At 40.1% G+C, this 26,849-nt stretch overlaps 1 protein-coding gene across 1 annotated transcript in view; it reads left to right on the top strand.

Moving 5' to 3' along the window:
- The window catches only part of LOC133532047 (trithorax group protein osa), a 113,906-nt gene that overhangs the window by 59,344 nt on the left and 27,713 nt on the right, over positions 1–26,849 (top strand). Inside the window, exon 5 of the mRNA XM_061870538.1 lies at positions 21,167–21,290. Within this exon, the coding sequence (XP_061726522.1) occupies positions 21,167–21,290 (124 nt within the window). The remainder of the gene's footprint in view (positions 1–21,166; positions 21,291–26,849) is intronic.

Consider the following 26,849-nt stretch of genomic DNA (forward strand, 5'->3'; position numbering starts at 1 on the left):
GCTAGACAGTTGAAATTTTCACAGATGATGTATTTCTATTGCCGCTATAACAACAAATACTAAAAACAGAATAAAATAAATATTTAAGGGGGGCTCCCATACAACAAACATAATTTTTTGCCGTATTTATAAATAATGGTACGGAACCCTTCGTGCGCGAGTCCGACTCGCACTTGCCCGGTTTTTACTTCAGAAATGAAAGATCATTGCAAAAACATCTTTCATCATCATCAACGGAAACGGATCATTTGAACGGAAAGAACAATTGTAATATTTTTTTTTTAGACACGCTATTCAGGTATGCGCATACGGCTTTCCTATGCAAAGAGGCGACGGTCCGTTTGGCAGTAGGGTACACAATAAAAAGATTTACCCCAATTACTGCGCCGTAGCTGTGCTGGCGCCGGGCACTTTAATCGCGCCGTAAAAACGATACAGCCGGTAACGAGGCCGTAAACCGGACCGTACGATACGGCTCTGATACGCAACTGAACCTTCTCAACTTCTGCGAGGCTATATTTCTTCTCGGATTGTATGTCATAAGTTACGACCAGAGTTTGGAATTAATTGCTTCTGTAGAGGAAACATTCGTGCGCTCTATTTTTGTCAAAAATAAGTAAATAATATTTTTTGGATAGTAACGTTTTTTTGCAGTTTTTTTTGCTCTAAAAATATGTTTGATTAATTCAGATCGTTCTCGTTACGGACTGGGTATCTTTGAAATCTGATGTACATATAGAATTTTGACAACTTTTAGGAGCTATCTTATACGTTGATATAATAAAGCGTGAATAGCGTGACGTGATGGTTGTAGGTAGGTAAGTATGCATATAGTTGTGCCGTTCTCGAGAACATTCCCCATACAAAACGGTGAACGTTCTCAAGAACGGCACCACTACCTATTACTATAGGCATGCACAAACTTTATCAAAATCAAAATAACAAATCCAACAACAAACGACCTTGCTAAAATACTTGCTTATTTAGAAAATCCAAATAGCAAAAAATAGAGAGAGTAAAATAGACGGATGCAAAATGTTCCGCATTGGGGTAGTTAGTTAGTCTGTTTCTACTCCGTGAGCCTCGCGTGCCGGCCGCCCGCCGCATTTACTTTTAACTGCATCGGACATCGCTGTAATTTCCACCCAACGATATTAACATACTTCTCATTGCAAGCACTGTAAATTTAAGCCCAATTGTGACTTTTACTGTCGCCCTAATTAATTCTTTTTAGGGTTTTTATTTTCATTTCACATTAAAGCGAAATCCGGGCGTGCTATAAATACTACTCGGCAGTCTTAAAATTCACGATCACGGGCACGATGTGTCAGATATAAAGTTAGGGCTATATAGCCAGATATTAACTTCCAATTAAATGTCAGTTGATACAATTCACCGCTTTTCATTTGGTTAGTTCACTTAAAAATAATGTAGGGCTATTGGTCAATCGCCATATCATTTTATAGGATATTAGAATTCATTTTCAGTAAAGTTGCCCTTTCTGAACTTCGAAAGTTCATTTGATATATTTTTAAATTGTGTGTGGCGTTCGAGTATCTCGACCGATCTGGCGCATGAGAACGAGGAGGGCCGACCCCAAATAATGGGAAGAGGCACGGAAAGAAGAAGAAGAAGTGGCGTTCGAGTATAGTCCAAAGATTTTGAATAATGTGCTCTGAAATATGCTCCACATAGTCGTGCGCCGATGTGGAACTTTAATTTTAATACGGATCGATAAAAAATAAATTACCGAGTAGGTACCGACTTCGAATTTATATTGTCTTATCGCAGTAAAATTTGTCTGTCATCCTTTTGGAATTCGTCAATAGGAAGTACCCAAACAAACTCTATTGAGAAAGAGTGGGTCGTTATTATTTCAGTCGAGTACGGATGTCGAGTCGTCGTAAAACGGCCGTGTCGTTTACGGCAGCGACGTTACGGGGTCGCAAGCCCACCGTTCCGGGCGGTCGTAACCGGGGACCACCCCAACTTGTTTATCAATTTTCATAAACTGTGTACAATTGTTACTGTACTGACTTACTAAAGTAACGTACATATATACCATACCTATTAGGTATATCAACCAGCAGAGCGGCAGCAGCGGTGAAATTTGGTATTGTTTACATATGAAACTTCATCCGTCACCTAACTAATGACCGTAGCTAAATAACATCACTACTTAATCTGTATGTAGCATTTCGTTACTCGTGAGTCGTGGTAGTCACCTGAGCTAGTACAGACCCTCTAGCATGACTTGCGTTCTCATGTGGAAGTCCATACGCGCGCTAGATGTATGTTGAAACCCAGGGAGTTTGAGAATTTGGAGTTGTTTGTTAGAGGAGTTAACACAGCATCACAGTAAGTTCTTATGCATCTTGAAAGCACGTGTGACACTCATGTAGTCCACAATAACCACGTGCCACGTATGGCTGCTGGCTAGGATACTTGTATAATTTAAACGTCGCCTCCCGTACAATGACGTATGAAGGTAAACATAAAGATTGGCCCAAAGGACTAGTTATAGGTAATCGCTCATGACGGCAATGACCCCGTGACCCCAAGTGGCGTGACGCAACGATGTCGAGACCATCAATCACCGGCTCGGTGACGTTTCGCGACCTGGCGCACCGACTGTTACCTAATCCCATTGTTCCTCTGCTCCCAATACTATGTCCCTGCGGCGGCGAGACATACGGCATTCAACTTTTTGTGGTACCTTCGTTGCCATGGTTACTCTCAGAGAACTTTACAAGCTTTTACTACTTCTACTGGCCAGCCCACTAAGGTAGGGGTAGGGTGTAACCAGTTTCTGATGAACGATTTTGGCAATTAAGGCGACTGAGCTGAAAATTTTCATACTTTGCAGACAATGCAACCTCATGGAGCCTAGGCTCGTTAGAATCACGTACTTGATAACTGAAAGAAGAGTACAATCGTCGATAAAACCTTTTATATTATATGAAATACCTTTCCTAAATTCAAATACACCGAACATAAAATGTTATGTTTTTCCCAGATGTAACTCCGTCACAACTGACCCTAGGATATCGGGCAGAATAACAACTAGAATAGTTGATAGACCGACATCGCCTCGACGAATAAGTCACATCAGTTGTGTTAGAGATATTTGCTCGAATCGGGCAAGTTTGTAATTGTTCCTTCTTGTCCAGGACCTATTACACAATCAATGATCGATGCTCATTACAAGCTTTTATTTAACTTGCCCTGTTAGTATATATGTATGTTTGTGTGGGTAAATTTAACCCACTTCCCGTATTCCTATTGAGCTGAAATTTTGCATACATATGTAACTCGGGTGACAATGCAATAGTATGGTACCATCATATCATAGAATTGTCTCGATGAGCATTAGTTGCTCGTGGAAATAAAAATACAGTCAGCGATAAAACCTTGTACCAAAAATGAAATTTTTGTTAAAAATATATTTTTGGTAATTAGGTATAATGTAGACGTAGCGGCTCGTCTGCTGACTATCACATGAAATATAATGTAGACGTTTTTTTACTTTATGCTAGTCGTTATTTCTGTCCTCGAACAGTACAACTAATGCTTATACAAATCTCCCTCACTATTTACTTTGTATAACTTTAAAAGAACACTGCAATATTCCCGTTGAATGATGTCATGTATGGCTGGCACGGACTCGCCTGGTCTTACGGCCGGTCCGTGACCAAGACTGCAAACGACTCATGCATACCTAGTGGCAGACCATGCCGAACACTGCGTCCTGCCAAGCATCAAATCGAGCCGTTTTTATGCCGAGGCACGGATGACTGCAACGGCACGTCAGCTGAAACGGATTCATAAACAATTGCTTTCCCATGCCATACTGATACGCATCTAATGCATGAAGTACTATTTATCATATTTCCGTGCGTAACCCTTACTGCATATCATATAAAATTATAAGGTTTAAATTTGAACTCCAATACCTGTCAATAGAGTTGAATATTATAACAACCATATACGACTTCGTATACAGTTATACACCAAGGTGACTAAGGGGTTAATGTGTATGACAAATTGTGGGGTAACCTCAAACTTTTTATTAGTTATTATATTATGTCTACAGAAGTTACAGCACTAAGGTATGTTTTTATTTACATGACATTTTATATTATGAAATAGATGATAAAGATGAAATACCTCAAAAACGGTCTATCTAATTTCCACACGGTTTTGTACGCATTATTATTCGGAATATATTTACAGATGGCCCCTTCCGGTTGGCGGTGATCCAACGGGGAAACCCCTACGTATACCAGACGATTTGATAATTACCGCGTTGTGTGTTGTAATGTGTACGATGTTTATAATATATTAGACGGATAGATATTCTTCCATTCAACACATTCCGATTTCATAGCCACGTTTGTGTCAATGTCACATCACACGGCATCCATCTTTGTTTTGTGTAGTTGTTGTGTATTTATATTGAAGTTGTAAGCACGTGCCTCTTAGCAAGCATCCAAGCGTTTCTTGCTCGAAAGTGAGAGTTCCAAGTTTCTCGAGATTGCGCTCTGCGTCTCGCTTCGACCGATCCTCGCGGATTTATGTAGCCCGTGTAATTTGCATAAGTATGTATTACCCCACTAAAGCGTCAAAGCAAATTCGTCTCGCAGTCGTCTACTCTGTTTAGATCACCAATAAAAATATACATTTGAATGCATCAGTATTATTCACGAACATTGTAGCAGGAATAAGGGTTTTAACAATGCTACGCAGCGCACAGGACTGGGCAAATCTTACCAAAGTAGAGCTATGAATAGACGTCTTGTCAGCTGTTCATCGGATGGTTCAGACGGTTGTTACGGCCGGCTCGTCCCGATAGCGGCTCTTACTTTGTTGCTCTGTACCTATATATACCTATTGTGTACCTAAGTACCGAGGGCCGGAGGCGTTCGTGAGTGGGGGATGCCGCCAGATAATAAATAAAGAGTGCAACGATTGCTGCCGCCGGGACAGGGGGGCCGGGAGGAGGCCGACCATTTTAATGTTCCGACGCCAGACTTTATATTAAACATTCGACCTTGGCAGTGGCCTACATCGACACTGGGACACGCACTCCCACTCTAACGTCACGAATGCCTCATTTAACTTTTCGATGCTATAAATTATTATCTGTCATTAACAGGGAACTGACTAGCGCACGACATTGAATTAAATACCTTATCTAAGTTACAGTTGTTGACACCGGCCAAGGTCTATGTCAGCGGTGTTTTTGTCCTGTCTCATTTGTGCTAAGTTTATCCTTATCTATCTAACAAATTGTTACAACGATATGATATCAACTATATGTAATAGTTAACCTAACATACAAGTTTAATTTTAACTCTACACTTAATACACTCAAACAGTAAAGAAAACAATTTCATTTTGTATTTAAATTGCACACATACCGTAACTATAATTGTTATAACTGTATTCTAGTGTGCGGTGAGTAAGGGGAGAAAAAATCAACACTATACTACTCAATCAAAAGCTTACGAGAGAGAAATTTAATTAGGCACCTATAACGTTGACATTTTGATATTGTGTAAAAAATTATTTAAACTAGATTTGTAACTTACTTCAAGAAGTTACCCAGCGGATATAATCATGCCAACCATTTATAGGAATAAGTGAATTGCTTGACCTATATCAATTCGGCCGTGGTTATTCGGCCTTACTTGTGCATGTATGTAGATCACCCACTCAAGAAGCATGCGTCTAAAGTGAGTCTGCTCTGCCTAATACGTCCGCGTAGGTATTGTAATCGTATAATGGTCGAGTAATGTGGGTCAGTGACGAGAGCGAGATGCCATTGAACAGTGACGTTCAGTTTCGTTACTTAACTTACGTAATGACCGTGCATTGTCTCGCATGTGAGCCACCCTACAAGTGCATAATGTGTGATGTCATGTAACATGTAAGGTAAATGGTAATGCGGCAGTAATGGTTGTGTATCGGAAGTTGACCCCAGTTGCTAGTAAACAGTAGTGACCAAACAATTATATATATATATATATATATATATATATATATATATATACTTATCGACTTCGTCTGCGTGGAATGATGATGATATGATAAAAAAAAAAAACTATATCCTTCCTCGCATCTCAATCAAACTGTCTCTATACCAAACTAGACAGAGTTACTTTCGCGCTTATAATATCAGTAGGGATATGGGAGTGATAAATACATTTCCTCGATGTCCACGTCTTTTAAACTGAGTAATATTGACGTAAGGTTAAGTTTTATCTGGTCTGCGGGAAAGGTTTTTTCACAAGACATAATAAATTTTCTGCACTTTTAGTAAACTCAAGCGGCGAGAGCTAAAAGTTTTAATCACGTTATTAAACGAAGTGGAATTTCTCGTTTAATTTAACATAGTGTTCTGCGCGAAACGTGTGGAGATTGTCGTTGTGGCCGACGTTTCCGGCCCGGACACGCAGACCATTTCCTTCGACCAATTTAATGAGATTTTTAATGAAACAGCCGATTGGACTCGACGTTTCTCATGCTACGGCTGAGATGTAGAGATATAGCAGGTAACCTTAAAGGAATTGAACAAACAACATCTGACTGTACCTAATAAGTCATTAAATATAACCTATACGTCTCGCGTCGAATGATGGTCCCTATGACAGTTCCGGCCAGTCTTCTTTGGTTATGCTTACGTTAAAAAAAAGAGTAAACCGGCCAAGTGCGAGTCGGACTCGCGCACCAAGGGTTCCGGTACCAGTACGCAAAAAACTGCAATAAAATCACGTTTGTTGTAATGGAGCCCCACTTAAATACTTATTTTATTCTGTTTTTAGTATTTCTTGTTATAGCTATCACGGTTCATGCGATACAGCCTGGTGATAGACAGACAGACGGTAAAAACAGGACTCTATATTAGTAAGACTCCCCCTTAGTAATAGAGTCCGTTTTTACCCTTTGGGTACGTAACCCTAAAAAATATGTTGTTACCCTATTTTTATAACTGAAATGTCACATTTCAAAAGAAAATTATGTTGTAATATTAAAAAAAAAACTTCAAACATTTTATGTGACAAGTACCTCATATAAAAATTAACTGTCATAGTTAGATTTCTACTGCCTATGCCATGAACATATGTATATGTAGAGCTAGAGTCTACTGTGTAGACAATGTAGACATACAAAAAACTTTCATGCATTGATTGTCCTCTAGGAATTGTAGTTTATGCACTGCTCAAATTTCCAAGAAGATGCACAGTATACGTTTCATCAAAACAAACGCGCTGGTGCGGTGGCGGTTGTGCTGCAGGTGTTCGGTGTCTCCAAACTGGTCGGGCATCCGGTCGGCGCCGCGCCGTCCGCCCGACAGATGGCGCTGCCTTGCGCGGCGCCCCTCGTTCCCATACGAATTAACGTTCCTTGTGAATGCCGGGCAAGTAAACAAATTCCGACTTAACAATTGCGCAGGATTGTACTTCATACAGAGGACCGTTGGAGAGCGGTATTCACTGTCAGCCGTATTATAATAGCACCAAAAAGATCCAGAGTTCCAAATGATAAGGTTAATATTCAAAAAGCTAATTAAAATGAACCTAAACCTAAACCTTGTGTAATACACCTATCCAGTTCCTGTAGGTGTAGAGTTCTAATTCTAATAAAGTTATCCCGTGTGTTATCGGATGAATTGGAAGAAGTTCAACCTTCGTCTTGCTTACACAAAGTTCAGCACAGATCTCCTCGAGTGGCTATTATAAGTTTCTATAGCAGAAAATAATATTATGGCAATATCGATAATAAGACAAATGGTTTAATTACGGCGAGACCCGGCCGCTTATGTAACTAATGGCGGCATAATCGCTCCAGAGGAATCCGATCGTAAACAGGCTCGCTAACCCACTAAAACATATTTCTTTTATTTTGCGGTGGCCTCCAGGGCCCGTATTCCTATCGCTGACTGAGCAGGCGACTGTTTCCCTCAGGCTTCGTGACTTAAATTGGACCTCAAGATATAATAACGCCGTATCCCTTATTATTGCTAGATTATTATGACATGGTATTTCGAATGTAATTTTTATATTTCTTAAAAAGTTCATTAATCTTAGCCTCAAAAAAATAAAAACACAATACAACACACAACTACAATTGTGACTAGCTATTTAATCCGTGCGGAACCATCAACAGTTAGTTTTATTACTGTAGATAGTTTTTCTTTATGGCACCGTGCATGTATTGGTGATGGATCACTACACGTATACTGGTTTCCCGGAGACGAGTGCTCCGGCATTGCCTTGAGAATACACGGCCTGGCATCAGCCGCCTCGAACAGGTTTCTATATAAATTTACGATAAAAGCCTGCGAGTTGCCGCCACAGCCTCACCCTTTCTGCATATTTTCCTAATTCCGTCTTAAATTTGAGCGCGGCATTTATGTAACGCTCCGAAAACACTGTGTTGGTTTTTCTTGTAAAATACCGTCATGGCTTCGTGCCGAATAATATTGTATTCATAACAAATTTGATAATTATCCCACACTGCGGGCATTTTTAAACTTTTATCCTATTTATTTTTCATGGAAATGAAAATGTCATATGTATTTGCATGTTTTATCTAATATGTCATTTTGTCAAATTTTTAATATTCTTTGTTTTTTTACACTACGTCGGTGGCAAACAAGCATATGGCCTACCTGGTGGTAAGCAGTCTCCGTAGCTTATGGACGCCTGCAACTTCAGAGGTGATACATGCGCGTCGCCGATTCTAAGGCGTGAATTACACACAGACGGCGTAAGGTAAAGGCGCGATGCAGGCAAGATGCCGCTTCATAACGTTTTCCTACAAAGTGTACGAAGGCTACATTTTGTATGAAAACGTTTTGAAGCGGCATCATGCTTGCGCTGCGCCTTCACTTTACGTCGTCTGTGTAAAATTCAAGCCTAACACTCCGCACCCTCGTTGAGCTCTGACAACATTACTCACCGGCAGGAACACAACACTATGAGTGTAATTTAGGTGCGGTTTTCTGTAAGGTGAGCTACTTTTCCAGTTGGGCTCTGCTCTAGATCTGGAATGACATCCGCTGTGCTGTTTTAATATTCTGTAGGAAACTTTGTTTATTATGTGAGCCCTTACAAATAAAATTTGAAAATAACTAGTCCTTTTCCAAATCAGAGTTATTTTAGTTTATTGTACTCTTAACTCCAAAAACTTTTCCATGCCTACATGCGGCCGATTTTGACGGAAGAAAGTTGTGATTTAAAAACCAACACTAGTTTTCATTGCATTGTTTATCGGAAAACAAAAAATAGTATTAGTTTATTCCAAAGATAATTAATATTAGAATGCCCCTGCGCAGACCGTTGGGCGTCTATTGTCCGTACGTCCGTAGGCCGCAGGCGCCGCTATGGCGCCGTGCTTCTTCTAAACTTATTAGACGATTTAGACGGTCTTTTCTTTATTGATTACAGATCTTCTATTCTTTCACGTAACCAGCAGGGTTTTTTTTTATTTGTTTAAAATTTTAGCTATCTCGGTAAATTTTAATAAGGATACGATGGTTGCTATTATCTACAAATATGTGACAGCGTGATAATGACAGGGTGTGTTGGTCTCTTTCTATTAGCGTTGTGTTAAATTAAAACATGTTTTCTATCACGCCGATAACAGTCATAAAAGCGGCGTCAACGTCGAAAGAACCATTTCAGGACTGCGAGGCTCTGCCCATAGTTTACTTTGGCACTTGACATTGAAAATTATAGTAAGAAACAATATTTGTACCTTAAACCATTTCACTTGGAGGTGGCATTTAACTATATCATCGATATGTGACGTATACACCAACATATATTTGGCCCGCATCCCTAATAGGTAATATAGTAATATTGTTTGCAGTACAGGCGCGCTGATGTTCGATACACGTCGGTCGCATGCAGATCAATATTGCCTAATTACGCTCTCTCTACACAATACACAGTTACACATCCATATACCTATATCTGATTGCTTTTTAAATTTGTGCTTCAATTTAAAATCACTAAACCGGATCAAATGTTTGTAAATTTGTTGGCTGATGGTAAACGTTTTGTTAAATTTGGTGGATTAATGTAGTTCTACAGATTATTTAATTAGTTTTTCACAAACCTTTCCTTTTATAACACTCTTCTTTTTTTTTAACTCTTAATTGTTGCTGACTGTAGTTGGTACCAGAATATTATATGAAATAAAAACTAATTGTGAAATATTTGTTTAGCGCTCTAGTTGAATACTAATTGGAGAAAAATATGTTATACTGCATATGCTTGACAAGTTACATATTGTTCGATGGAAAACTAGAAAACTCCGAAATTAGACTGATCCTTCGTTTCTATTTTCAAGGCACAATATCTGTAGATTTAAGACTAAGGGCATTGTCTGTTTTGGCATACCCATGTCTTTGATATTAACGACGCTGTTATCACACGTGTATGTGAACGATTTCATGTTTATTGCGTTACGTTACCTCGGCATTATTCGCATCAGAGAGCCAGCTTTTATTATTCATAATACTCTTGACTGAGCACACGTTCGTAACCTTTCATAATAAAACGAAGCTCCGACCGCTTGTTCACATACTTTTTGCTTGAGCCATTCTGTTTATATTCACCATTAACGATACAATCGCTTTTATCGTTTCTAATAACCACCTCGTGTCTATGTGAGCTCAGAATACAAACAGCACGGCCCGCAGCCATTATTTCTGTGCAGCTATTTCTTCTGAGTCATGTTCTACCTTCGTAATACGAAATATGGTTCGAGCGAACAAACAACTGGTCGAGTTGGAGACTTGGTCGGGTGCGTGCAGGCAATTGTGTGTTCTGTAGCGACCCCCCGCTCTAGCTTGGTGGTTCGGTTTGCCCTCGCTCGCTCGGAGCTATACATACTTACATATGGGTCGCGGCGGCGGCGCGCGGCGTGCCGTCGCAATATCAGCCCGGTGAAATCGCTCGCCCGCCCGCTTCGCCGCACCGCATGCCTCGCCTGCGCCAGTCGCCGTGCGCCAACTGAAACGCGCGCACCGCTAGCGCAATCGAACGTTCAACAGACCCTCGCTCTCTCGTCGTCCACCTCCACCCACCCTGCCCTGCACCCTGTACCCACCGATATCGCCACGATTACAAACGAGACGCTTTAAGGGATCGTTTTTGCCGTCACTATAGCGCCCTTAAATCGTGTACTGTGTTCTTGTGTGAGTGCATGTGCACGTCGAGTACCTGGTGATCTGGAGCTGCATAGTTAGTTTTCGAGACGGCCCTCATCATAAGGCTGCCTGCAAACACAGTGAGTATTGCCGTTCTATGTCCACATGATTGTAAAATGGGACGATTCTTATCTACTGCCGATATATCGCTGTACATGTGTGTGTGCGTGAGTGTGCTACATCGAATGCGCCCGCTTGTGTTACATACCGCCGCCTTCGTGTGTGTTGGCTCAATACTCAGTTCTATTTTGTAGCCGCTAAATGTTTGTTTTTATTATCATATGACCGGCGCCTGCTCCAAGTTCATTTAGAACTATTGTCAACTTTATGAAATTGTGATAGAGCTTTTTCATATTATTTTTACTTCTATCGCCATACACAACTACCAATATTCAATCGGTATCAATAGTAATAACGTCAAAAAAAAATATTTTATCCGACTTTTACTTTGATCCTTACATAGTGTTTAGATCCATATGCCAGGAACATCCGATGGAACAAGCTCGAAATATGGTCGGCTGAACGTAGCCGTCGGCACTGTTCACTGTTCAGCCTCGGTCAGCGTTTATTTCCCTACCATTGGTTAAGTTAATATTTTATTAAAATTACCACCTTTACCGTTTAAATCGTCGAGCGTTTAAATCAACTTAACGTTTGATTTTATCATGCTTCCAATCATCGTTATACAAGTGGAACGGGTGTTTTATGTATTTTATTTTTATTGAAATATCTAAGAAAGGATACTGGACGGAAAGGTTTACTAAAACTAATCATAGTCTTCTACATACGGATGTCACCTTTCCACAAGTGTCCTTCTAATTCAATCATTTGGATAAATATAATTCACGGGAATTTATTTGCCATTTTGGCATCTAAATTATTATATCTTGAATCAGTATAACTTTATTCTTTCCAAAATAAAGCAGTACTATTTATCTTTCGTCTTGCATATTCTTGAACAATAACGTTTCTTTCCTCAAAGCTAAGTTTAGGTAGTAAAAAAACTGCTAATGTACCTAAGTCTTCCAATATGTTTTTAGCAGTTGATTCATGATTATCTGTTTTCGGTGCAAGGCGATTCAAGTCAATGTTTTAGAATTAAAGTTTAAAGTTTGCTTATACCTATAATAACGGTTATGAGGAGCCTCTCTCTAATTAACTATGATTTTAGCTGCGATTGAAATTGAATATTTCGCCTAAAACACTACAAGTGAGTTGAAGTGATTGTGAATTGTGAGGACTTTGTAACACAATTTTTGGTTGCGAATTTGGTGCTGATCAGGCCAATTCGAGTTTAGTTATTCGATCTGTTTCCGATATGATACTGATCTGTCAATGTCAAAAATGACGTTTTTGTTTAAAGAAATGTCACTTTTGACACTGACAGATCAGTGTGATATCGGAAACAGATCGAATAACTAAAACTCCAATTGGGCTGTATGTCTGTGTAATTGTAATCCGCTCCCGCCGTAGTTTTGTCGTCCATTGTAGCGTATAGAGTCCGTCTAAGCTATCTTTTAACAAAACAAAGTCAGAGGTGTCATTATTAACGTCATATTTTCATAGGAATTTGATATTGATGATGATAGCGCCATACTTTGTCATTGTAAATCCCATGCAGAGTTAACTTGGTCAGATTCTACTACAATTATAGGACAGTTTGTTCTAATGTTCGGAACTTTTTGAAAATAGTGAAGAACACTCAGCACGAAACTTAACTGTAAATATATAAAGTAGCCCTGTATTGTTTATATCGACGAGCTTAGTTATCGTCGCACGTGTGTTTATACTGGTTGTATGTATTTCTGATTATTTAATGCGATCTCACATCGTTCGCGCCACATCGAGTAACGTCCTAACTGCCTGTAAAGCGAATCGTTCACAGCTTTTATTATTCTTGTCGTAAAAACGATAATGGCGGAGAAAACGTCGGCGTATCGCACATTCCTCCGTCGGTCGCTCATACAAATTATACGATGTGTGTTACGTATAGCTAGGTAGGTGGGCCGTCATTATTTATGTTCTCTAACAGTCGGCTGTGGTGTGGGTTAAAATCGGAGCAGTCAGCTGATCTTCAATGTGTGTGTGCGTTCTTCGGGAAACACCTTTCGATGACGTGTGCGAGCTCCGCTTAATTGGACATTCACATTGTTCCCTCGTGTTTTTATGTACCTATCGTTGTAATGATTGATACGCTTGATAAACTTATTTCGTTATGAATTAATAACTCGACGCCATTTATTTGTTGCTTAATTCATTCATGAATAGCATTGTCATGCTCTTATTTTATCAATGGTTTCATAGTTGCCTATTCAATGTTCATTGATTTCGTTTGGCAAATGATATCTGTTGCCGCTTAGACGCATCGCCCGATCTCAATATTTTTTTTACTATCAAACGTGCCTCGATGGCCCTTGTACAAAATGCTTATAGTATAGTATAGACTACCATCAATCGTGCAAGGAACATGTCATTTGGCAAAAAAGCAACTGCAACATTGCTACCACTGATTACACCCTCCGTAGGAACATGTACACCATAATTTCCCCGCTTCGGCTCGTCTCTTCGCCGCTGTATTATTTCTGTTGTTTCTGTCGGTCGCAATGACACGCGATCTCAGAATAATGTGTCGACAATTACGTCATTTTCTAAATTCCATAAACGGCGTAATTGTATTATAATGAGTCACGAGGTCAACGCACTTCTATTATCTAATCACAAATTGCTAGTGTTTATAAATAATCCGATTCATCGCTAAATGTAACTACATCTCAGTACCTATAAGTTGCCGGCGAAAGTTGAGCGCGCGCCCTCCACCCCTCCCCGCTCGTCACAAATAAATGAACCAAAGTCGGCATCCGACAACAATAATAATAATTCGCTCGGGCCCGATCAGCTGTTTAGTCGACACCGACCCGAGTAACAGGTGGCCTATAAAGACATTCAATAAAGTGTACCACTTGCCTTTCGCTTGGAACCTCTATTTTACACAAATGCTCGCCGCTTCCTACGCATACACCCATAAACCCGGACTTGTCAGACTTTTTTATAGCTACCTTTGCTGTCATTAATTACTCGCTTTAGTAATCTGATGATAAAAATATTTGGTATGGAAGTCGAAATGAATTAGATGAGTAAGTAATTAATCGAACCGACTGACAAAGGTGTTTGTTTTCCATAATGAGTAACCGTTATTAACAAATAGTTCCAACCTAATGCTTAGTTTGCTATAAAAGTACTCTTAGTGTATTAGATATGTACATAGTTCCTTTTTAATGTACTAAAAAAGTTATGTCTGTTTTCCTATTAGGAAGTTGCGTTCAATTTTGTTTCAAACAAGATTTTAAGTTATATTTGAATCGTTTCTAATCTTCAGTGCGACTACGCGAGGGTTTTAAGGAATACCTTCTTATAACGCAGCGGCTTGAAATTTTAATAGGCCAGTTGAGAGGTGGGTGAGGTCGAAAGAAAATGGGTGACCGACTCGACTGGGGAGGCGGCCTTTTGTCCCCCCCGAACACGTGGCAAAGTACACGAACCATATGATCACTATTATTCAGTAGGTACATATAGCCACGTCACTTCACCAACGTTCTGTCTGTATCCGTAACCCAGTCGTAGCGAGCCGCCCGAAGCGCCCACAATGTTTAGCTTTCATTTCCAAGTCAATCAAGGCCCTTCTCATCTTCTTGAACGCTCGTATTTCCCTCTTTAATGCAAGCGAGAAATTTTGAAGTTTGCTTTCAATTTCATGCTTTTATTATCTTTATATCGGGTTACTCTGTGTAAACTATCTTTCATTTCATGGAAATTGTTGTAGCTTAGATGGCAGGAGATATTAGAAGGTATATTTACATTTTACATACATTTTAAAGCAGCTTACATTGCGTCACTATTAGGTACTTTATCCTGTGATGGCGTGTTCATGTTACTAGTTCTTTAGATGTGTTATAAGCCCGTATAAAGTTCTGGTTGAGGACAGCTTGTGCTCATCAATCGCTTTTTGTCTTCCCATAAATGAGTTTTGTAAGACTTATAGGATTTAGTATTGTTACAAGGAAATGGAGTGTAATGACTAATGACTTCCACGGGCGAACTTGTATCAATACCTCGAGGGCGTTCGTCAAATAGGCTTGTTGGTGCAGCGGCAGACGCAGTGCAGATAGTTCGCAAGACTCGGCATTTCGCTCTCGATAGCGCGGTCGTCAATGACGGCCGGTTATGTAATGTAAATGTTTACGGACCTACTACACGTGCTGCCGCCACGTGCCCACCCGAGAACACTAGCCTTGTGAATTATTTATTTACGAGGCAACATTTTCACACGCCGGTCGACGAACTCTTCAATGATCTTGGAACGCATTTACTCTGATTAATCTCGCCATTTCTTGAATGACACCGATGCACCTACTTCTGAGCTCTCTAATCGCTTACCGTCTGGTACTGTTTATTTTTGGTCTCTGTGTAGAACTTGTACCATGTAGAATTGTATATGACAGGTATTGAAATATTTTGTGATTAATATCAACAGCAACAATATAATCACCATTCGTAGAACTTGTCTCTATTCCAAAATGCTTTACCAGTGGTCAGTTAAGAGTTACTCTTGCGACGTAAAGTTTCACAAATGTACTCTCTTTCAACATAATACCATAAACCATAATAGCGTCATAAAAACGGTAACCAAACATTTCAACAGAAAAATGACTACAAATAGCCGCAAGCTTGTAACCGCCAGGCAATGCAGCCGCGGATCTACGTAGGGGATGTGCGGTTATTTCGATGAGTCCGACCATCAACATCTATTTATAACTTTCCTATAATGCGTGCCACTGACCTAGCGAACTGTTTTTTAGACGTCCCTTTTGTTCGTCCTGCCATGTGTTTCCTCTAAAGTGCACCCAAGTCAAGTGTTACCGAGTATCCGGACAAGGGTCTTTAGTTTTCCGTTTTAATCTGGGACGAGATGGCTAGGCTTAGGTAGGGCCCAATAACACTACTTCTACATGGAGTACAATAGCACCTTCCTACCCAGTTTCAGAAGATTTGTTCTCATTGCACCCCTAAGTTGTTATTTGCTACGATAGCTCGTAATCGCGGAATTAGTACGAGTAGTTACTATAGAATAGTCCAAACACACAATATAACAACGTAACACGTAAATATATTGCATAACGGGCTCCCCAACTTTCCCTCAAAGATCAATGGCGAAATTCGTGATTGTCGTCGCCTGGTTCCGTTGCACATAGCCTTAGATCTATGTACCTACTATGTAGAGCTCCGCGTGCTTCTATTTACTGCGGGCACATTGTGCGGTAGACGTACTAGAGGAGCGTTCGGTGTTTATTTGCGTCGGGATTTGGGCCAAGTGCATTCGGTCGACGAATTTAAGCCGATGTCGTTCGTGCCGATATATCACAGAACACGCCCGAGCCGAACAGCTGATTGCCGTTGGATTAGTTGACGAGTGACTTGGACGCTGCTTCCGGCTTACCTAGTTGAAAGATGTGAATTGTTTCTTGTTTGAGAGGTTCCTCTAAGTTCGAAGAATACTTACAAAAGCATATAGAGGCATAGAAGTAACAGAACCCCTGATTTATTATTATTATTTCTATGTTCATTCCATGACATTCATGACAAGTCGATGGTGGTTACTCATTCATTTCTAATGGTCAGGTTACTCTTCAGAAGCTATCATACATAATTACATAACTATCAGGATGTAGAGCCTTCCAAGCAAACAAACTATGGCACTACCATTTTTACACTTGTTATGATAAAAAACATAAAAGTTAAGTGGTTTATGCGCTTTCAAGTTATATTAAAAATTACCTTCTAGTTAGACGACGACCACAATTTATAAGTTGTAGGTAAAGTAACTTTTGTTTGTGATACACCAAATATTATCGATGGAATTTATTACAGAAATTAATTATTATTTTATTATAGGTATCAATCAGCTAAGACCAGTTCTGAACTTCTGATTAACGACGAACAAAGTCAAAACGAGTCCTAAGATAAAATATTGATGCGTATAATAAAGCTATCAAGAGGCTCATTCGTACGGTGCTACCGTACTACCACTACCAGTAAATTGGAAAGACCACATTCAATATCACACATTGCCGCCGCCGCCGCTGTGCCATTGCGAATAAATATGGTTTTCTGCCCATATCATAATCCTTTAAATAACTCAACAGAAACACCACCAAGTTCATTCTATAGCTTCTTGAAGATTAGCCTGCAGCACCACCATAACTGCTTACTATACTTTTAACTTACACAGCCTAGTATTAGGTACACTAAGCTACGCCTTTCTTTTTACAACTCTTCCCAAAGTACCTACCCCATACTCGTACATCCGTAATCCGTAAATAATGTGACAGTTGCACTAGTTCAGGAAGTTTTTCAGATCATTCTTAGTAAACCGTAATAGAGCAAACAGAGAGCCAACGGGTCTCCAAAGAGTCCAAACGCTAAAAAGTGTTCTAAATTGTTTTCACTTCACTAAAATCGACGATGCGAACTGCTTTTCTGTTTGAAGTTCACGATGGCTAAAGCCAAAAAGAACTTTTAGAAATCTAACCATCCCTGTATTGAGAGGAGGTTTTTTTTAGGAGTCGGGTTAACGTTTTGTTCAAACGTTTTGCTTGTTTTTTTTTGTGCAGCCTTTAACTGATAAAGAAAAACTGATCTCCCGAAATTTATGTGTCCAGCCATTCGTCTGGCTTTTTCGATACCAATTTACTTAAATCTAAAGGTAAATCAGAAACCAAGTTGCATACATACAGCAAAGAATTAGACGCGGCCCAGCACGTCCCGACAGCTCCCAACAATAATAATTAATTGACTCGTCCGTTCGTTATCGTGCTTTTATATTGACGTTCCCGAGCGAGCAACCGAGCGAGCGAGGCGCGTTCGGAATGAAATTTCCATAAAAACTTTTGTACTCCGGCGGACGTTGCGAACGCACGTTAAAATCGTCGGCCGGCAATAAAACAGCGGCCGGGTGCGGCGAGGCGAGACGATTCGCCGCGGGTGCGAGCAGGACGCCAAGAGAGATAATGGACTCTGTACGAAATGAAGAACGCGCTGGAGCGCCGAGCGAGCGAGCCGGCCGGAGCGCGGCAAAAACATCGGCGCGGTTATCGCGGCCCCTCCCTCGCCCCGCACCCGCCCGCGCCCCTGGGACCGGACTCTGATCGACACCGGCCGGAGCCTCTCGCAGGCGGGCGGACTAACCTCGACGCAGGCGGCGTGGGGTCGACTTAACTCGTGCGCCTCCTTCGCTCGCTCGCTTCGAACGGGCAAGTACAGCCGGCAAATGATATTACTTCGTTTTAACTTAACTTCCCAGCTCAGTTGCGCTCGCTCTTGACAGTTTACTGCCATGCCACCTGGACTGGATATACCAAAATCACTATTTATCCATAGCAAACATAAGCTACACCCGTTTTGGTTTATAATTTGTAACTATGAGGCAAGCCTGATCAATATATAAATGACACAACACAAGCTTTATCAAATCTCAAAAGCATATGCGAAAAGATTTACGATAAAAGTTGCAAAACCTCAGAACCCTTATGACCAACCCAGAAAGATGATCCGCAAAGACAACGTCTCCGTCGAGCCTCTCTTTGTTTTTATTTGGACCGGTGGGCACAGGCATTGTTTGCATTTGCGGGATTCCGCGCGTTGTTTTATTGTGCGATTACCGCAAGTGCCCGTGCTCTATTGACACGGACTACCATTGTGGGCTAACTGCCGAGGTTGCAGTGTCAAGGCAACTTCCTACCTTTACTGTTTATGTATGCTAATTATTACCCTTCTGAAGTTTAATTTGACTTAATCGAGCGGGTTGCCGTCCGCAAACACTTTCCGAATAAGGTTAAATGGTTCAGTTATGTTCATATTTTATGCGGATGGAATAACTTACCCGCAACAATTATTCTAAGAAGAGTTCGGAAACATCTGATGAAAAGTTGCTTATAGGGTGAGACTTAGTTAGGTGCTTTTATTTTTGTTTTGGCGTCTTGTCCGCGGATCCGCCACCTAGGAAAGACCTACGGAAATCTACTTCCATGCTAGTTCAAAGTAACTCGAGCATGAAAATCACCAGAAATGTACCAGATGATGTCAGTTGTATTTCAGTCGGTCCCCGCAGTGGCCTCGAGTGGAGAGTGGGCTTCGGTTAAATAATCTCATCTGATACTGTCCATCAGTTTGGCAAATATGCCACAGTAGGTTTTAGTGACTCAAACTAGTTGACTTAGCTCTGGATAAATTAACACATTTACAAATAAAGTCCTCGAAACTCTTCAAACCACTAGAGTACTGTAGCGTGAGTAGGACGCACGGGCGACTGACATCATTTAGATATCAATTTGATGTCACAATGTAAGTTTGGATTAGCCTCTTGAAGTGGGGAGTCGGCGGAATAATCGCGCTTGATAGCGTCTAGTCGCGTTTAAGTACGTGTCGCCGTAGGTACTTGGTTTGTCCGTTGACTCAGACATAAGTGGCTTTACCATGAAGCCTTTTGGAAGCGCTTAGCACATTTAACACTTCATATGCTTAGTGCTTAACATTGGTGACAAAGGTGACATTGACAAAAATATCTTGCAATAAACATATTTTTTGAGTATGTAATAAATGTAAGGAACGGGATACGGTTCTTCAGTTGAATAATGCAAAAAAAATTGAAAATAATTACACCATGAAACCAATTCCAGTCGGTAGGTAGGAATCCTCATTTCAGGAATATATAAGTCTACCAAGGCTTTTTCTGCCGAAACCACCTTGACATACGAGATTTTTCTCCTTTTTCCCACCGGAAGTGGCCTTATTTTTTGTATTTTCGGCAAGTTCCGCCATGACAGACTATCGAATTCAGTCCTATCATCACTTTTATGGGAAACCATTATGCATTTCATCGCGGTATCAAGTCGGTACGAAATTTTGCAGTCGTTTCTTCTACCACCACTTTGTCGCTTGCCATAAGGTCGCCTTCTCTTATTCGTATAAAGAGACAACCAAATTTCGTCCTTATGGCAAGCAACAAAGTGGGACGTTTTGCCGGCCGCGGTCACATTTACAGATTATGCATAATTCTCAGATGTAACAACTAACAGTAGGACAGATAATACATACATTTGGATTTAGAGTGCATCCAGGTGGATTATTCCGAAATGAATTCCTACCAAGTCATCTCACATTACGACATCAGTGCCGTTTTGAAAGGCAATGTCTGCATTATAGTCTTCTTCTTCTTCCTGCCCTTATCCCACGTTATGTGGTGTCGGCACAACACGTTTTTCTCTTCCATTCTACTCTATCTTTCGTCACCTCCACAGTCACTACTTCCTTTCTCATAATTACCATCGTAGGCAATGCATCGTAGGTAATGGCATCGTAGGTCAAATTATTGCTCAGTTGTAAATCGGTTAAGAAGTAAGTGCATAAATAAACTTATTCGCAGAAGAACACGGGTCATAGCTCCTCTTCCGGCAGCTGCTATAGTAGCTATTCGTTGATAAAATAGCTCATTTATTAGGGTTAAACAATCAAATAAGTTTTTGGTAACAAATTCAGTTTTGGTACAAGCTTTTATCGTTGACTGTACTTTTTTTTCCACAGGCAACTAAAAGTCATCGAGACAATTCTAACAACCCCAAGCATCTATTATATTGTGTTGTTTTATCACAGAATTCCTATAGCCCCCCATTAGATCAGCTCCGTGTTATTATTGTCACGCGATATACATATGCGTGCAAAATTTAAGCTCAATCGGAAACTGGGAAGTGGATCAATTTTAACTTGCAAGATTTTATTACAGACAGATACCGACAGACAACGAGACAGGTGAAACTAAATAAAAGCTTGTAAAAACGGCAAAATAGAAACTTCTTTCTCTTATAATTTATAGCGACATGTCGTTTGTTTCAGGATCTGACCGGTCAGAACAGCAATGACTCGGGCGGCAGCGGAGGCGCGGGGCGCGCTTCGACGCCGCACCTGAGGCCGACGCCCAGCCCCACCGGCTCCAGCGGATCCCGCTCCATGTCACCGGGCTGTCGGTGAGTTTACTTTAATGCGTACAACTAATTCATCAATCAATACCTTGAAACCCCCAGCGAACTCTTGCCTTGGGCTGAAGCGGCATGTGTTGAAGATCAAAGAAGCTTGAGTTCATGATGTTAGTGGTCCTTTATGCTTTCCATGGATGCGAGGAGGTCCGGAGACCGCTTAATGCGAACATTGAAAATGCGTTCTTTGTCTGCTTACTAGTTGGTGCCACTGGCGTTTATGGTCGTCTAATTTAAATCGGAATAGGCAACCGTTCGAAACCTGCCGTGAACCCCACTAATTATTTTTTCGTTCTTTAAGGAAGTGACGCTACTTGCTGCATTACTATCATTCCCTAATAATAATGTTGTAAAGAAATAACCAGCAGCGGGAACGATGTTCCTCATCGCAAAATGTAACTTATGCTTTTTGTAAATCATAAATAAATTTGCTATTATTCGGGTAGTTCTCCTTAAGCTAATCTCTGATAATTTTCACGCAGTCAGACACTGTTGGATTGGATATGTCATCGTAAAATTGTAAATACTCGTCATTTTACAATCTCGCTAGTCAAATTATAAATTGACGGTAGGAATATTACAAAGTAACGTAACCTAACCTACGTTAGATTGAAAACTAACGGGTCCACAATGTTACGGTGTCGGATATATATCCAAACTTGTCCCATTTTGACAAACAATTACTTAGTTCATCCGTCGCGGTGTTGGTTTCTCTGACTACCATCAGTCATTAGTCTCAGTTGCAACAAATTAGATGATAAAAATCTTAATCGCTGTTCTAATAGATTTGAGAATGGTCTAGCAAGACAGTCTGTTTAGTTGGTAGGATATTTGATAGTCAATTTAGATTCCATCCGATTTTTAATTTATAGCTCTCAAAAAGCCTTATACACGGTTTTAACTGTATATACATACATAATTATAACAAACATATTGCCCTTATACTTGTAGTAGGTAAGTTGTAGCTTTTACAAAAAGGGATATAGACATATCTCTTTGTAAAACGAAGTGTAAGAGGGAGGTAGAAAATCCTGGCGTACTGTTCTATCCGCAACTATTGATGCTGATTGTATATTACAAGTATTACAACCATACTCCGAAGCGGCTAACTTTGCAAACTAAGGGCCACTTGCACCATCCCAATAACCCGGGGTTATGCGGTTAAACTCACGTGTCAAATTGGGGTAAGTAGTATGGGGTCTAATTAGCAATTCGTCTAAGGAGCTGCCCATCTATTTCGCAAATGGTCTATACCGCATTTCGTCTAAAAAGCAACTGGTTTACTTTTTTTTGAGTAGCAACTCGTCTAAGTAGCAGTTGGACTACTAAGCAACTACTCTAAGTAGTAACTCGACTTAATAGCAGTTTGCCTAATCTTCTTGTATATGAAACAGCGGTATGTTTAATATGTTATATAACTTTTAACTTATACTAATTGAAAATAGACATTTACCCCCTTATTCATAAACGTGTACTAAAGTTACGATGCCGCTCCCTTTCCGACGTATTGGTATGATGGAAAGGGACAAACGATTATTAGCGGCATCATAACTTTAATACACGTTTATGAATAAGTCGGGTAGTGCATTATTTTTATCGTTATTATACGTTTTGAAGAAGTAAGTAAGTAAATATTCTTTATTGCACCAACAATTATACATTTTACATACATGTAAAAGTACAAATGAATTTTAAAGGAAAACAGAACCAGGTAACAACAGGCGGTCTTATCGCTAAAAAGCGATCTCTTCCAGACAACCTTTAGGTAGCAGGAAATTTAGAAAACATACAAAAGTCAACAGGTAGTGCAAGGAGCTAAATATGGAGACTATTAAACACAAACACACATACTACTTATATAAGTATTAAAACAATACCTAATATACTAATAAATATACAATATAATATAATACAATATATTATATACTTACACATGGAGCGGGCGCAGATCAACACGCAGACAACCCAGGACAGAAAAACCTGGCGCCTTCGAACGAGGAGGGCCGACCCCAAATAACGGGACATGGCAAAGAAGAAGAAGAAGAAGATATATATACTTACACATATACAATATATAAAATGGCAACTTAAGGTAGAGATAAAAAGTGTAGTTTCAGCTGATTTTTGAAAATGGGGAGAGATTTAGCTAATCTTAATTCTACTGGCAAAGCATTCCATAACCGAACAGCCCGGAAGGTAAAAGAGCTATTATAAAATTTTGAAGTAGATAAGGGAGGAGCAAGAATATGAATCTGAGAAGCATGGCGGGAAACAGCGAAAAAAGGCCGTACAACGACCGCAATGACCACGACTACTCTGACAAGAGTATATGACTAAGAAGAAAAAGAGATACGTTTTGAACGTTTATATTCAAAATTCAAAAATCAAAAATTTATTCTGCATGTAGGCCTCAAGGGCTCTTTTACAAGTCAATACAAACATTTATAGTAACATCATATAGTGACATGAAAAATACATAACAACATTTATAAATACAACAGCCAATACCTGGGTAAACATTACATTATAATAATCTTAAAATAAATAATTAATACAATACAATAGAGATGTATAGTCTCTACGGTTAAAAACACATTATACAAAAAGAATAATTGAAATTATACAAAAAGTTCGTATTAATTACGTTACGCACCCGTATAGAGTTACTACTTAGACCAGTTGCTTAGTAGTCCACCTGCTATTTAGACGAGTTGCTACTAAAAAAAAAAAATAGACCAGTTGCTTTTTAGACCAAATGCGATATAGACCATTTGCGAATTAGACGGGCAGCTCCATAGACGAATTGCTAATGAGACCCCATGTAAACCGTTAAAACCCGCGGAATGGTCATCTTGTCCATCGCAAGTTTCGCACATCGCTCGCACCATATCTGTTCTCTTGATGGAATGGGCAAATAAAATTTAAATAACAGGAGGCTTTCCACGGCAGTATATTTTGATTTAAACCCATCTTATATATTATGCGTATTGTGTAATTTGAATTGACGTTGCTCGTGTATACCATACCAATATCAAACAACCTTTCAACGTCCGATAGATCACGCTGTAACGAATTTCCGAAAAAGTAACGCAATATCTATCTATAGGCATGATTTCTTAATAGGTTAACGACGTTGTTCAGGCGTGCTTAATTTGAACCTTATTCTTTGGTGATAAGGATCAAATTAAGTTTGAATAGAGTTTGTAGGATCCTTTATTTGGCCGGTGGCGTGTTGATCAGATTCGTTGTGCATGCTTGCTTCGTCACCAGTAGACACGGGCTTTCCCGACATTGACCCACATAGAGCGGGCTCCCACAGTACGCCGTATTTGCCCCTTTTGCGGGCGCGAACCACCCCACCCGCCTACCTTATGTACGATCCGGGGTGGTCGCGGTATATAGGGCCTCGTGAAAAACTTACACCCACCGTCGGGGCGAGCACGCAAAACAGGACCTTCCACCCCTGAGTCCCGACGCGTCGGTCTTATGTGCCGGACCGTCGGCACAATTATGCCAAGATCTCTGTAACGCCCTTGTCGGGCTTCCCTCAAAGTGTCCTTGACGAGTTCACCCGCCACCTTATATACATACCCACTGACACGAATTGCTTTACATATGTAGGTACTGTCTATCTGATTTCAGACTATTTACTACTACTTCATTCATTCATGATACGGAGACTGATTTTCCTGATTCAATTACATGCGTGCGAGAAGATATACCTATATTTCTTTTCATTGTCTAGCAGTATCGCCGTGTATCTCTAGATTATGTATTTGATTCATAGCGCACAGCATGAAGAACATAAAACGAATAAAACTATTCTTCGCCCCGTCGAATGGAAATGAGAATTAAATTCATGATTGCTTTCAAATCGGACATCGCTGATTTGTGTGTTTAATTTCACGCTAGATTTTTATACAGGCTCAAAATAAAAGTAATACTCTAGCTTGAAGCTATTTCTTTCTAGAAAGGCTCTTATTTTAATGAAGTATTTTGCTCTTTAATATTATCTGTCATTCTTGACTGCTGTTAGATAGAATATAATTTTTAATTTATTTTCGTACCTACTACACAGACTTGTAAGTATACCCTGTCACGTCAGTTATAAAAACATCCACCAAAAACGATTCTTGTTTAGTTACCACGGACGATTGCCTAGCGTGGCTTTCTCAAAACATCGGATTGTAGACCGGGCGAGCGGCAACTGTGCCGTCGCACTCGAATACCGGTTATATGACCGCAATATACCTCCATTACGATTCGTATGCGCTATCGAAACACTCCGCTATTTCTGATCCAATGCTCGTTTTGCTCGAGAGCAATGCTAGGCTCGGTCTGCGCCCCGCGCCTTGTACTCGGCCCCCACCGCCAACTTGGTCGCGAGCTGGCGAGGTGGTACAAGTTCTACATGACGGCATGACGTCAACCGTTCGGCTCGTGGGGCTTCTTGGCTCTCGACAAACACTCGGATGATGTGAAGTCTCGTATTAGAAAATTATAGACCGTGCGCTTATGGAAGTCCAAAACGAAAAGAGCTTTATTTTATTGGTTCGCCATGGATAACAATTTTCAACAACTTTTTATGGCCGCTTAATAAATAATCTATGTTAGTTATTTCTTAGCTTAATTAAGGATCAGCATGCCGCGTTCTGAAAAGTAGTACCTATATTGAAAACAAACTGGTTATTTTGCATCTGCCTGTTGCACGTCATCTCTTATTTTAGACATTGTCCGTATATAGTGGACAATCGTTATCGATTCTCAAAGTATCTATTATCTACAGCATTGTGCTCTTTTCCAATCTAAGTTCCATCGTTATTTGAACACAATGAAGCCGCAATACCGCAACCCGGCGCGTTCGAAGGTGAATTGCGTATTGTTTGACGCCCGCATGCAACGTGACTTTCGAAAACGACTTTAATTTTTGTCCAATAAGGTTTCTTTTGCGCGCTGACTATATTTCTTCATTAATATGGTATTTCCAACCTTACAGCCGTTTCTTTTAAGTAGAATTTTCTGGTATGAGGTGGTTGTTGAATTGTATACGGGCGCTAAAAGCGTTTCGCAGTCGTCCGTCGTGCGTATCGGCGGCCGAGCGCAGGAATGCCATCAACTAAGATAAGGCCGGCTCTGGGGAGCGCAGCGCACACCGACCGCCGCCGTCCGCTGTCTCCAACGACATTTTAAAGCTTCTACGTAAATTTGCATCTACCTACGGCCAATTTTATACCAAATATAAAAAGGAAATTTATTTGCTTGGTTTTATTGCTTACTTATTGATAACATATATTATATTTTACTTATTGATTACATATATTATACATTACATATATTATTAAATATTTTCTTTTTGCCATTGTACGCGTAAGGACCGTTTACAAAGACAACAAATGTTACTAAAATGACTGATGTGACGTACCTCGGTAAAGCAGTTGAATGATTCTAGTCAGTTATTTTGGATTTCTAAACATCCCTTTTTTATGTTACAAACATCGTAATAATAATCGTAAATGTTATATGTCTTTGTCATTTTATTATAT

This window comes from Cydia pomonella, chromosome 2 (assembly GCF_033807575.1).
Source record: "Cydia pomonella isolate Wapato2018A chromosome 2, ilCydPomo1, whole genome shotgun sequence".
Lineage (NCBI taxonomy): Eukaryota > Metazoa > Arthropoda > Insecta > Lepidoptera > Tortricidae > Cydia > Cydia pomonella.